At 36.1% G+C, this 13,172-nt stretch overlaps 1 protein-coding gene across 2 annotated transcripts; it reads left to right on the plus strand.

Moving 5' to 3' along the window:
- Window positions 1–1,143: 1,143 nt before the first annotated feature.
- LOC142551189 (protein PUTATIVE RECOMBINATION INITIATION DEFECT 1) lies at window positions 1,144–8,976 on the plus strand. Of its 2 annotated transcripts, XM_075660278.1 has the most exons (9): window positions 1,144–1,656; window positions 4,050–4,162; window positions 4,242–4,417; window positions 4,926–5,237; window positions 5,471–6,434; window positions 6,516–7,212; window positions 7,293–7,570; window positions 7,663–8,329; window positions 8,623–8,976. In XM_075660278.1, exons 1-9 carry the CDS (start codon window positions 1,210–1,212, stop codon window positions 8,851–8,853), a joined length of 3,885 nt encoding a protein of 1,294 aa, XP_075516393.1. In that variant the 5' UTR covers window positions 1,144–1,209; the 3' UTR covers window positions 8,854–8,976. The 2 variants fall into 2 exon arrangements, with proteins under 2 accessions (XP_075516393.1, XP_075516394.1); XM_075660279.1 differs by lacking the exon at window positions 1,144–1,656 and having other exon boundaries at window positions 4,304–4,417; window positions 8,623–8,975.
- Window positions 8,977–13,172: the final 4,196 nt, after the last annotated feature.

Raw genomic sequence — 13,172 nt, forward strand, 5'->3', positions numbered from 1 at the left:
ATTAATTAACGAATCATTTTAGATTAACAACACCTCAAATCTCGGGCATTACTGTACATGACATGATATATTTTTTGCTATAAATTTATTGACAAAATTTAGCTCATATCCAACAAAGAGATATTTAAACAGAATTAAACATATATTCCGTTATTTACGAGGAACGAGAGACTTGGGAATTTTGTATTCAAAAGATACCAATCAAAGTATAATTGGTTATGCTGATGCTGGGTACTTATCTGATCCACACAAGACACGTTCCCAAACCAGATATGTATTTACTCATGGATGCACTGCAATTTATTAGCGTTCACAGAAACAAACACTCGTAACAATTTTATCAAATCACGCCGAGATTATTGCAATACATGAAGCAAGTCGTGAATATGTGTGGCTAAAATCAATGATCCAACATATCCAAATCTCTGTGGAATATCATTCAACAAGAAGCCTGTGACACTATATGAAGATAATGCTGCATGTGTTTCTCAAATGAAAGAATGATATATAAAAAGTGACAGAAACAAACATACCCCCCTCAGTTCTTCGCATTCACTCAAGAGCTTGAGAAGAATAAAGATATTGATATTCATTACATTCAATTAAGTGAAAACTTATCAAATCTCTTCATAAAGGTACTTCCTACGATAATATTCAGAAAATATATATATAATATTGGGATGCTCAATCTACGAAATTTGTTAAGATTGTTCGTGTTAACATGAGGGAGAGTTTACGTGACTTCACTCTTTTTCACTTACTATGATTTTTATTCCAAGAGTTTTTTCTAATAAGGTTTTTAACGAGACAATAAAAAAACAAGTAATGAAGACAATCATTGTATCATAATCATCATCATAAGGGAAAGTGTTGAAAATAAGAGTTGAAATTATTGAAAATTGAAAATAATAGTTGTAAATATTGAAAATTAGTGTGTGATAATGTATATAATGATGTATTTAATTTTGAATTATTTCCAAAAAAAAATCTATAAACATGTAACTCAATTTGTGAAGAAAACACATAATTGAATAGACAAAATTTTATAAAATGTGTAGTTTAATATAAGATGTGTAGTTTTATAAAATAGTAACTATCAATAATATGAAAATTAATTTATGATAAATACTTGCACATTACAATGTGAAGTAGTTTAGATTGCTCTCTCCCGCCTCATTTCTAATCAAATCCCCCTCTTCCGGAAAAAGAATGCACTCCATCGCCGCCCTATCACTGCAACCGCCGCTGAAGCCGCCGGTAACCTGCTCCCAGGGCCACAGCTCAAACCTCATCCTTCCCACGGCTGAGGGGGGCTCCATCTGCCTGCTCTGCCTCTCGGTCCTTCTTTCCAACCCTAAATCTCCGACCGTTCACGTATCCTACGCCCTCTCCCAGCTCTCTCAAGCCATGTCTCAGTCTCAATTCCTCCATTCTCTTCTCACCTTCCACTCGCACTTCCTCATTTCTCCTCTTGTTTTCGTCTTGTCAAACTTCGATGACGAGCCAATTGCAAATCAAACTATCGATTTGATCCTGAGAATTTGTGAAGCTGCCAAAAGTAATTTCAATGAGGATGTGCAGATGGAGTTTGCTGCTAGGGTTTCCAATTGGCTTTCGAGTGGATCCTTGGCTTGGAGCCGCCGCCAGTTGTACATGGTAATAATCCAATCAAATGCTGTTTTTCATTAGTTTGTGGGTTATGATGATGGATTTTTCGGCGACTGGATACCTTTGCTTTGTCGTAAAGCCGAAACTGTGGAAATTATAATTCTGCATTATCCTTGCGTTGTAAACTCGCTTTGGCGTGTTGAAAACATCGATCACTGGAAACTTTTTCGTTTTGTTCATCAAACTGTTTAGGAATGGTACCTGTATCTGTGAGTCCTTTTCAGTTACATTATTGGCTTCAGACTTTTAAATAAATGATATCACACAGAGGTTGGCGATGTTGATATTGTGGTTATTCAAGAATTATTTGAATTATTTGTAAGGGTACAACTCCAGAAGCTATTTTCACAACTATATCACAGAGCTTCTGTTCATTACAATACTAGAGGTGCAGTTTTTTCAATTGATTATTTATGGGAAGTATCTGGTATAATTGATACTATGCTTATGCATATTTTATGTTCAGTTTTTCAAATTGATGATTTATGAAAGTATCTGGTGTATTGATTGCTACAAACTATGCTGATGCATATTTTATGTTACTGTGAATTACACTTTTTTGACATTTGAAAATTTTACATTTTATATGTAATCGAGCATGATTGCATTATCAGTAAGATACAAATAGTAACATCATTATATTTGGATGTTAACTTTGGCGTATAATAGCTGTAGTAAGGGTGTATTAACTTTTGGACATTAATAACATCTTGGCTGTGGTTTATTAAGTTTAATCTACCCACTTTCTCTTTCTATTTTTCTTATTTTGAAATATTAGTGGGGGAATAAGCTAGTTTCACACCAATATTTATGATAAAATTCCATATGATAAGAACTGAAATATTCCTGATTGGATCGTAACAAATACTTAGATAAACTAGGGTTTTCGAATTTTGGGTTCTAGAAGGGCAAGGCTGTGTGCTGCATATGGGTCACGTCCAGGGGTCTCAAGAGGGTTGTACGATGGCCCTAGAGGGGTTAAAGGGGTGCTGGTGCAAGGAGGAAGGCTGTAGGCATGAAGGTTGGGGTCGCGCATGCCATGAGGATCGGGTTTGGGGGCTGTGGGTTCTAGGTCCTTTAAGCCCGGTCCAGCAGGGTCTCTAGGGTTCAGTCATGGTCCTAGGTAGGGTTCATAGGGGCTGGTCTTGTTGGTTGAGTGCTAGGTCCGAAGGGGTGCATGAAAACTTAAGCTAGGGTTCCGAGATAATAGGTGCAGAAATTCCAGCAAGGTTCTGGGCTTGTGCATGGGTTATAATTGGCTTGATTTGGGTTGTATAAGGTATGGTTAAGTGTTAATAAGGCATGGTTCAAGTTTGGTTAAGTTTCGAGTCGATTCCCGTTAAAACCGAGATGTAGGTTTAAGTTTTAAAACGAATTGAGAAATTAGCCGAGGAGGTTAAGTTTAAGTCTAAGAAATATTTATGGGTGTATTTTAAGGTGTTATGTTAAGTTTGGATTTGGGTCGTCGTTTTAAGGTTCAAGGATAAATTGAGAAAGTTAGGATTTCAACGGCAAAAAAGTCATTTTACACCTGAAAAATGTTAGAGTCCTGGCAGTGCCCTGAATGCTGTAATGAATGTTAGTATGTCTATTTTAAATATTTATGGAATTTTATGATGAAACGTTAACGCTAAAAGATGTATTGCATGCTTGGTTTTAAAAGAAAAATGATATATATATAAATGTGATAGATATTTCACATCGGCTGGATTAAGTCGTTGGGAGTTGTATATATGGACTTCGACAATCTTCTTCTCTTGAGCTAGTCTTTTGGCTTGAGTTAGGTCTAAGTTCCAATCTTAACATAAAGTAGCGTAAATTCATTACATTAATTTGTCTTTTATTTGTCCTTCTTGCTCTCTTTTCTGTGCGTATTCTTTGCCGTTATAACTGAACAATAAATAAAAGAATTGTTTTTTCCACCTAATCTTCACTTTGTTTGCAAATGCTCTACGAAAATGATAACCCAAATTGGCAGGACTTCTTATATAAACCCGTATAAACCACTCACACTGCACCAACATTTCAATGTAGGACAAGGTATTACAGATTGTGTAATATTTGAAAATATTATATTATTTGGCTTAGCTGCTTTTTTCCCCCCTGACTTCTGGCTTAGATGATGCTAATGATGAATAAATGTTTGATATTTAATTTAAAGCTTGTTTACACTTTTAAAGTGAGAAGCTTCTAAGTTCCTGGCCATCCTCAACATGTGCTTCGTGGATGTTAATCATTTGTAGATTATTTGCATGAATCAAGGATCAGGTTCCTTCAAGAATGTACTGTTAAAAGAATGATTTCTGTTTATGTGATTGTGTATAGTTGACCCAAGTCTTGATAAAGTCTCCCTTCACAACCTTCATCTATTTGCAATGCAGCTGCACTGCTTTGGTGTTCTCTTAGATAGTCAGGAAAGTAAACTGTACGCCAGCATTAAGGATAAGGAGGATTCCCTCATTTGCAACCTAATCACAGGTCTTCAGTTGTCAAGGTGGGTTAATGCACTGGTAGACTGTATCCTGTCACTTACCATTTCTTTCTGAAATGCATTTCTTCCGTTTTGAATACAGTGAAGTGATCCAAGGGGAGATCATGTTTGTTCTGTATCGCTTATTCCTCCTCCATTTCATAGATATGGATGATAACTGTACTGATGTATTTGCTGCCTGCTGCCCCAAGCTTGTGCGCTTACCACTGGAAGTCCTCATGAAAAGTGAAAGTGAAGATGTTCGGTTAAACTGTGTAGGTGTGCTTCCATGTATTGAATTTTTTTTCCAATTTATCTTTGCATTTTAGAAGGTTCCTTTATTTTCTTCTCTACACATTTCCAACGAACAAATAGTTGCAGATTACTTAACTTGTTTTGGACTGCCAATAGCTAAATATACATAAGTCCAGACCGTTGTCCCTTTCATATCACAGAATATTTTGGTGAAGGTGCCCTGGCCAAAATTCTTAATAACTGGACATGTGAATTGTTGATGATCACCAATAGTTGAAACTCCAAAACTCTGTTGTAAATAACCCAGGATAGTAATGACTATCCTTTGATAACTTTGATACCTTTGCTGTAAGGTTGCAGTCTTTAATATATTAAGACAGTTGGCAAACCAAACACTACTTTACACATTTATATTTGGAGATTCTGTGCTTGATATAGTTTCATGCTTAGCATGTGATGATGCAACTCAAGATTGTAGATTTTTAGTGATGTTTGTTTTTTTGTATTTTAATCACCTCTTGCAATTGTGTAGCATTGTTGACAGTGTTGGCCCGGAGAGGGATCTTTCAGAGTGCATGTATAAATCATGTGGGCAGTGTGAACTCCTGCGAAGCCGACAACTTCATGCCAACTTCAGAGCATGAAATAGATGGGTCATCTTTGGAAGTCTTGTTTGCGGAGGCTGTTAAAGGCCCCCTGCTTTCTTCGGATAGCCAACTTCAAATTGCCACATTGGATTTAATATTTCTATTTCTTTCACAAAGAGATGCCTCTGGCGAAGAACTTCAAGTACTTATAGAACAGAACATAGCAGATTATATATTTGAAATGCTGAGACTGTCAGGTAAACCTTAAAGGAAGCATCATCTTCCAAATGATATTTAAAGTTCAGTAAATGGTTGAACAATCCAGAATTGAATATTATGGTTTCAAGTTGGGCCTAATCTGGGAATATGACATAGCTTCATAACGTCTTCCCACCATATTGTTGCAAACAAATAAGATATATTATGCAAAGTATAACTTATACCTTTTTATCTGTCAGATATGCTTAAAATGTTTATTGGCATTTTCCAGGTAGAGAAGATCCAATTGTCAACTCCTCACTTCAGGTTCTTGATCTTCTATCAGCAGCTGAGCAGCCCTTCAGACAAAGACTTGCCATTGGGTTCACAACACTGGTTCCAATTCTGCGTCATGTAGCTGAAGTTCCTTTTCACCCTGTACAGTGTCTGTTACTGAAGCTTATTTTAAACTGTGTATCAAACTGTCCTGGAATAATATCTACTTCTGATGTTGGCGAAATAAGTATTATCTTGACTCGAATGTTTAAGAACTTAGATGGTGATATCGGCATGCTTCCAGAGACATTCTCTTTATCATGCAGATTATTTGTTACTCTTATGAAATTTCCATCTTCTCCTTGTAACTCAATTTTTATAACATCAATAATGGATGCATCAAGATCTGCTGTTTCATATTGTTTAAGCGACAGTCAGATACACAGAGATCAAATTTTGCATTTTCTTTATCTACTGAAGGAAGCATATGCATACAATAAGGGTGATGGTTCTTCAAAAGCCACAGATATGGAACTAAGAATTTGTATTTTAGACTTGTATAAAATAAAACTATTACCTTGGTTCATGACTGTGATCAATGATCTTGAAGGAGAGGATATTGCCTTGGGAGTGATTGAAACTTTTCATTCAATACTGCTACAAGATTCTGATACTCATACTAAGAAATTTACAGAGTCTCTAGTTTCATGCTCCTGGTTCAGTATGTTATTTGGATGCTTGGGTTTATTTCCAACTGAAAGAATGAGAGATAGGACATATCTGATCTTTGGTTCCGTTGTGGATGTGCTTCTTGGGGATGATTCTGGGCAACCCATTAGGGATGCTGCTTTCCTTCTGCCATATGACCCCACAGATTTGCTATTCCTTCTTGGTCAGAAAAGTTCCCATAATCAGGAATTATTTTGTTGTCAATCTGCAGTGCTACTGATTCTCTATATTAGCTCTCTGTATAATGACAGGTACAAGCTCCTCAACAGTATTCTACTCACCCACCCCTTTGTACCAGATTTCAACTAGATAACAGTTCTTCTTTTTGCAAGGATTGCTGATGATAAATTGATATTAGCTTCCCTGGAGCAATATATTTTACTCAACAGCAGTGATTTTGTAGTCAGAGTTTCTGTCTCAGTGACAATAGAACTATTAGTAAATCTTTATGGGCTTCACCGGGGATTTGCCAAAATGAGCTACCAAATACCGTACAGCCCAGAAGCTGAAAGAATCCTGTTCCAGCTTTTGTCGGAAATAGACTGGAATTCTCTTTCTACAAGAATCCATTTGACATCGCTGAAATGGTTGTTCCAGCAAGAAAAACTCTGGAAGTCATTGTCCAAACAGATATTGAGGTTCTGCAGGCAGTACTACAGCTCAAATGGTCATGAAATCACGCAAACAATTAATTTGCATGTGTTTGCTGAGCTGATAACGACTGGAGACAACTTTGTTGCTATGATTTTTATACACTTGCTGGGAGAGCTTGTTGGAAATGTTTGCCAAGATTATGATATCATTTCAGTCGTAAAAGCCATGACTGAAATAATTGAAGTTGCTCCAGCTGTGTCAGACCAGTTTTTCATGCATGGGATAGACGACGTGATGCTAAGCATTTACTTATATTCAAGATACGCCTCTCCCGAGTTGCATGTGGTGATATCTCAACTTGTTATTAGCATTCTCATATCTGCGAGATCTGAATCGATATCAAATGATGGAGCTTGGATAGGGATAGCCGGAAAGGTATTATAATTAATCAGAATCTGTTATACTTATCGTGTACATCCTCAATGTTAACTAGATCTTTTCCCTCATTTTTGCAGTTGTTGGACAGCCTAATACCTGCAGTGGCTTTGGATGGTTGGACTGAAGTAATCTTGACGATTAGCATTCTTTCTCTGATTTTGCACCATTCTAGCAATCAGGCTCTAACAGAAGCTTCGAAAACCATCATTTTGAGTGCTCCCTTGGTCTCAACTGTGAATATCACGATCTCTGAAGCTTGTTCCAAGGGACCTGCTCTACTTGATCATGATGAAGGAACAAATACAGGGGAAGTTCTCATACTTGTGCTCCTGTTGCTTTTCTTCTCTCTCAGAAGGTAAATACATATCAAACTCTCAAGGAAAATAATAAAACTAAAATTCCCTTTTGTAAAATTGCACCTGTGAACTGACTTAGTTAGTGTGCCAGTATGCGAGCTAATCTACCAGGCCTCATTGACTTCCGAATTCTACATGATAATGATACTGAGACGGAGATGCTATCCTACATCAGTATAAGGTGCCATGACTGTTGCAAGTTGATGCATTATGGATCACCTCTAGTAAAACTAATCTCTTCTTTCTGCCTCATGGAAATGCTCACGGGACTATCCGATTACATAAATAAAAAAACAGATGATTTGAAATGTCGAGAAGGGTACGTGTCATCACTATCATCTGTATTAGAAGGCCTTATATTTTTTGACGACATTAGAGTTTCAATGAATTGCGCACAATGTTTGTCACTTCTGATGAAATGGGGAGAGCTGGAAAACGAATCTATCACCGCTGATAAGAGTAATTGGTATAGATTGATCGTAGAGGAGCTGGTGATGTCTTTGGTGACTCCAAGTACAACATCAAACACTTTCATGGTTCATCACAAACCAGCAGCTCTTATTGTGGTAGCATTGCTAAAATCGAGCAGAGTACCACCTTGGATGCCTAAAGTGTTCGATGATTTGTCAATATACAAAATAATTCAGAACGTATCACCAAGCAATGTGAGCACTGAATTAGTGGTTTTATTTCGAGAGCTTATGAATTCTGGCTATCTGAACTCTGAACATATTACTCATTTAAATCGAGTGTTCCAGGTAATAAAACTGTCCCCTTTCAATAGTCATACACTCTTTGATCTTCCATTAATTGGCAATAACTTCTCAAGGTTTAAGATCAGTATAGAAATAAGGGCCAAAATATCTTTCTTCCCACCAACTATTGAACATTAAAAATACCGTAAGAATTTGTTAACCTCACATTAGTTGTAATGGGTGCAACGCTACAAGGGGCGTCGTTACAGTTAAATATGGGACTAAGTCTCCATGTGTTGTCACAACACCTGTCATCAAGTACATCTACCTGACTTTACTTTGTATCCGTTTCATAGGCATGCCGGCGGCACATCTACAATAAAAGTGAAATGCAAGATACCACTGCAACGGAACGCATGAGGAACACAGCTGTCAACCAAGATCATGCAACGAAAGCTCGTGCATATCTCTTCAGCCTCATGTTATCTCACTCGGTTGCTGAAACAAATGGTTTGAGATCTCAATGTTGGAAAGAACTACTGAAAGAAATAGAATTATTCACCAAATGTTCCACGGAAGAGGATTAAACGTGACTGGCTTGTTGCAAATATGGATGATTTATTTAGTGTACATAAAAAAATTTTGAATTTTGTATGCGACTTCTGGTATTAAAAACTATGTTCGGTGGGTGACTTCATAGCAATAATCTACTTAATAATTTTATTACAATAAAATATAATATATTCCCAGAAAAACAATATACACGTGTTTTTCAATTTCAAGCAATAGGCTACAGCCTAAAAGCACATGAGAACAGTTTCAGAAAAATTACATAAACAATTTCATCTTGCATTTCTTGAAGCCACTTAATGTGTGGGGGGGTCAGCGAACTATCTGATTAGAACTACACAAGTACGCATTAGAGCTCTTTAAAGTTCTCTGGTAGATTCACTTCACCAAAAGAATATCAATTTTTTTGGCACGAACACTTTGAATCACCTTCAAGAGAAGAGACGTATTTTAAGCCAACACTACCCTCATCCTTTAGTTGATCGCGTTTTCTACGCGAAACGAAACTTACCCTTTGAAAATTACTTCATTTAAAAATGAGATTTTTTTTTCCGAACAATGAAAATGGTTGTGAAAGGAATATAATTTATTCCTTCTTTAAATTCCTTATGATAATATTGTATTTATTAAATTATAGAATTTTGCCTTTATATATCATAAATATTTTTGATAAGAACTTTAGATACGATATTAGTGTCTAAAAGAGTTTATTTTCTAACAAATTTTTTGTTTTCATATCTTGTAGGGTTCTTTTTTATGGAATAAACTCCAGGGCAAATGAAGTATATAAATAATCAAAGATAACTGTTGAGAAACATGGACAAAAGAGAGAGACGTCACAGAAGAGCAAGCACGATAATTGAAGATTTACATCGTAGAGATCAAGTCCTCAAGCCAATGTATATTGTTGTGTTGCTGTGAAATGTTGAAGACATTCAGACACAACACATAATCATAGTTTTGATTAGTGTGTTGTTCATTAAAATGATTTTCGGCTTCACATAAGCCGTAATTTAATTATTTAGTTTTGTAAGTATTTTTGATGCAATTTGCCCTCTTACTTTATTGAGGGAGTTAGCTTTTCTTTATTCACTTGTACTGCTTTTGTAAAATGATAGGTTTTTCTATTGAATATTTTGCTCTGATACACCGCATAAGTGAACATGCATAATTCTTTGTCTTGTTTTATTTACGTTAAGTTTGTGTGTTGAAATATTTTTCTGCATGTTGTGTTAGGTGATACAATATTGCGCACAACAATTAATTCTAAAACTCATAGTTACTTTACTTCACAGTACTTTTATGTCATAAAATCACCCTTCAAGTGGTATCAGAGCGAATATTTGACGTTACTAAGTGAGATTCTGGTTATTCTTGTTTGAATATGGAAAGTAATATGGACGTCCCGCTTGTCAACACGGCACTACGACCACTAGCTATGGATGGATCCAACTATACATTTTGGAAAGTTGGGATGATGGTTTATATCAAATCCATTGAAGAAAGGGCATGACAACGTGTTATAAATAGTTGGACTGCACCAAAGACTGTTGATGAAGATAGTGAGTTTGGTTAAAGCATAAAGTGCATGGACGACTTATGATGTCCCTATTTCGAACTTCAATTCAAAGGCACTCAATGCCATCTTCACTTATGTGGACATAAATCTGTTCAGTCTAATCATCAACTGTGTCTCTGCGAAGGATGCTAAGGATGTCTTTAAAAAATACTGTGAAGGATCTGAAAGTGTGCGAACAAGTAAGCTAAAAATGCTAACCTCAAAATTTGAAAATATGAGAATAGAAGAAATGTGGGGACCCGGACGCTAATTCATCTTCTTAATCATTATTAGGATCAAATGTAATAATTAAGTAACTGGGTCATAATTTTTTTTTTAAAATACATGAGTGCGCAACATATGAAATAAATCTTATTTCATTTACAATGATCAACATCAAGATCAAAAGTACACGTCTGGTACAAAAGAAAATCATAACAAACTATGATCTATTCACTACATATCAAGTGATGAAATCAATCTACTTCTGGGTCCGAATCTCCACGCTAATCTAAATCTCTCTTCCTCTTCTCAACCCTGATCCTGTCCCACCTGTTGTCATGCACACATACAAACACAACAACAGTCGGATAACTCCGGTGAGAAATATATCCCCAGTATAAACAACGTATACATGCAATCATATAAACAGATACAAAAGCATGGAAAAGTTATCAATAACATGTATCATAATCTGAAAGACATGAATCGATATAAGACTATAAATCAGACTCTTTGACTCATAATCTCTGACTCGACTTTTCTCTAATATAGTGATCCCGGTTGAATAAGAACGCAACAGTCTCCCACCTACTCTCTCAGCTAGATGGTCGTATGTTCTTATTCCCAGACTTTGGCATTCTGTATCGAATCTCTGCAATAAGAGTCGATCTACTCCTAAGCACATCGATACCACCAAAAGTCCAGTGTCTTGGCGGCTTTGCCAAAGACTAGGCACATCTGCCCAAGACTCAATACATGTTGTTCTATAAATCAATAGACTACGCATATCAATCTCATGAATTGCAAATATCAATGCAATAAAATAAAGTATGTGGTTTTGGGAAACTCAAGTCGAATCTAACTCGAGTCGTATCTTTCCGGTTCGACATTGATTTATACCTTTCTTTTCGTAGATCAGTCTGATCAATGAAATCAAATATCGGTCCGTCTCTGATCGTTCTTCGAAGTCGTCAATACCCATTCTGGAATGACATTATTGAGAAGTAAAATATCAATATACAACCCGGCCAATACTGGATATAATCAGAACTCAATCTAATTCTGTTTCGACGGCATAACATCGCAATCTCGATATATCCCGCAATACAATATTAGCAGATACACATCATAATTCATAATCAATCAATAAACACAATCTGATACCAAATCTGTATATTCCCAATCAAATCAAATCTGAAAATGATAACAATTTCATACGGTGTTCGTTCTTCAATCTGGTTTCGATTATACAATTACAACTAATCTCAGGAACAGATAATATCAGTCATATCCTGATTCCTTCAATATCATATTTTCAAATCATAATGAAACATAAGAAAACTTACGTCCTTTTGAAGCCTTTATCGAGAGGAGCACAAAACTCACGTCGGATTGAAATTTGGACGGACGGATCTGACACAATCAAATTCTAGTATCAAGAGACTTGAATTTTCTCCAGGGACTTCTCGGTTTTCTCCTTTTCTGATTCTGAGGGAATTGAATGAATTTTACATATATATTGCATGTCCAAGCCATCTGGCTTAATCTTCAAGCAAATTCTATTACTATTTATGATCGACGACTGCGAGACAGTGCCAACAAAGCTTTAGTCTTGATGGCCCGATCTATAATGAGAGATTAGTCAGCTAGGTGTTAAGATCACTACCAAAACACTTTAACATTAAGATTTGTGCAATCGATGAAGTCCAAGACACCACCAATCTCAGTTTGAACGATCTGAATAGTTCCCTTAGAACCTTCGAGATGAATATGGATTTGCAGAAGAAAGACTAAGGGAAAACAATTGCCTTTCAAGTTTCTGATGATTCATTCAATGACTTGTTTCAACTATCCAGGAAGTCAACTAGTTTGCTTTATTTGAAGATTTCATTTCATTGATTACAAAGAAATTTGAACACTATTTAAAGAAGATCAGAGACTAAAAGAAATTGGGTCAACACCATAAATTTCCAAGCATTACTGTTCCCGAGAAAACTCAAAGTTTGCACCTACTCAAGGGAAATTTCGACTGAGGAACAATGGAAATGTTCAATCTGCCGTTAAGAGTCTAGACTTGGTTCAATGCAGAGAGTGTTCTGGATTCGGTCGCTATGCTCCAACAGACTTCGGAAAAACAAGGGATTAAATGTCTCCTTAAGTAATGAAAATTTTGACGAAGAACATGGATCCAGTGGAGGAGAAAATCATACATTTTTGTTTGCAAATTTTGAGAAGAAACATTCAATGCAAGTTAATCCACTAGGTGTTGCCTCTGGTGTTTCAACATCTGGTAGGAACACCTCTCCAAATTCATCAAGTTTTATTTGCCTCAATGTGACAAATTCCTTTGACTCAAGTGATCTTGAAACGTCCATTACTCGTTTTTCTTAAAAATATACTAGAAATTTTTTTCTTATTCTATTCATTCGGCCGAATCCATACTTATATATGAACATATTTAAAAATATTTTTGCACCATTTAAAAATAAACCAACCGACTATTATTTAAAAATACAAAAGAAAGTAATTCGAAACACCAACATCGTAATTGTCAAG

Source organism: Primulina tabacum, chromosome 7 (genome assembly GCF_025594145.1).
Source record: "Primulina tabacum isolate GXHZ01 chromosome 7, ASM2559414v2, whole genome shotgun sequence".
Lineage (NCBI taxonomy): Eukaryota > Viridiplantae > Streptophyta > Magnoliopsida > Lamiales > Gesneriaceae > Primulina > Primulina tabacum.

Bases quoted from the DNA above. Each gene is read 5' to 3' on its own strand.
- LOC142551189 (XM_075660278.1), top strand. From the start codon at position 1,210: ATGCACTCCATCGCCGCCCTATCACTGCAACCGCCGCTGAAGCCGCCG. The intron at 4,163-4,241 runs GTGGGTTAATGC...TTTTGAATACAG, and splicing joins ACAGGTCTTCAGTTGTCAAG to TGAAGTGATCCAAGGGGAGA. The intron at 8,330-8,622 runs GTAATAAAACTG...TCCGTTTCATAG, and splicing joins ATTTAAATCGAGTGTTCCAG to GCATGCCGGCGGCACATCTA.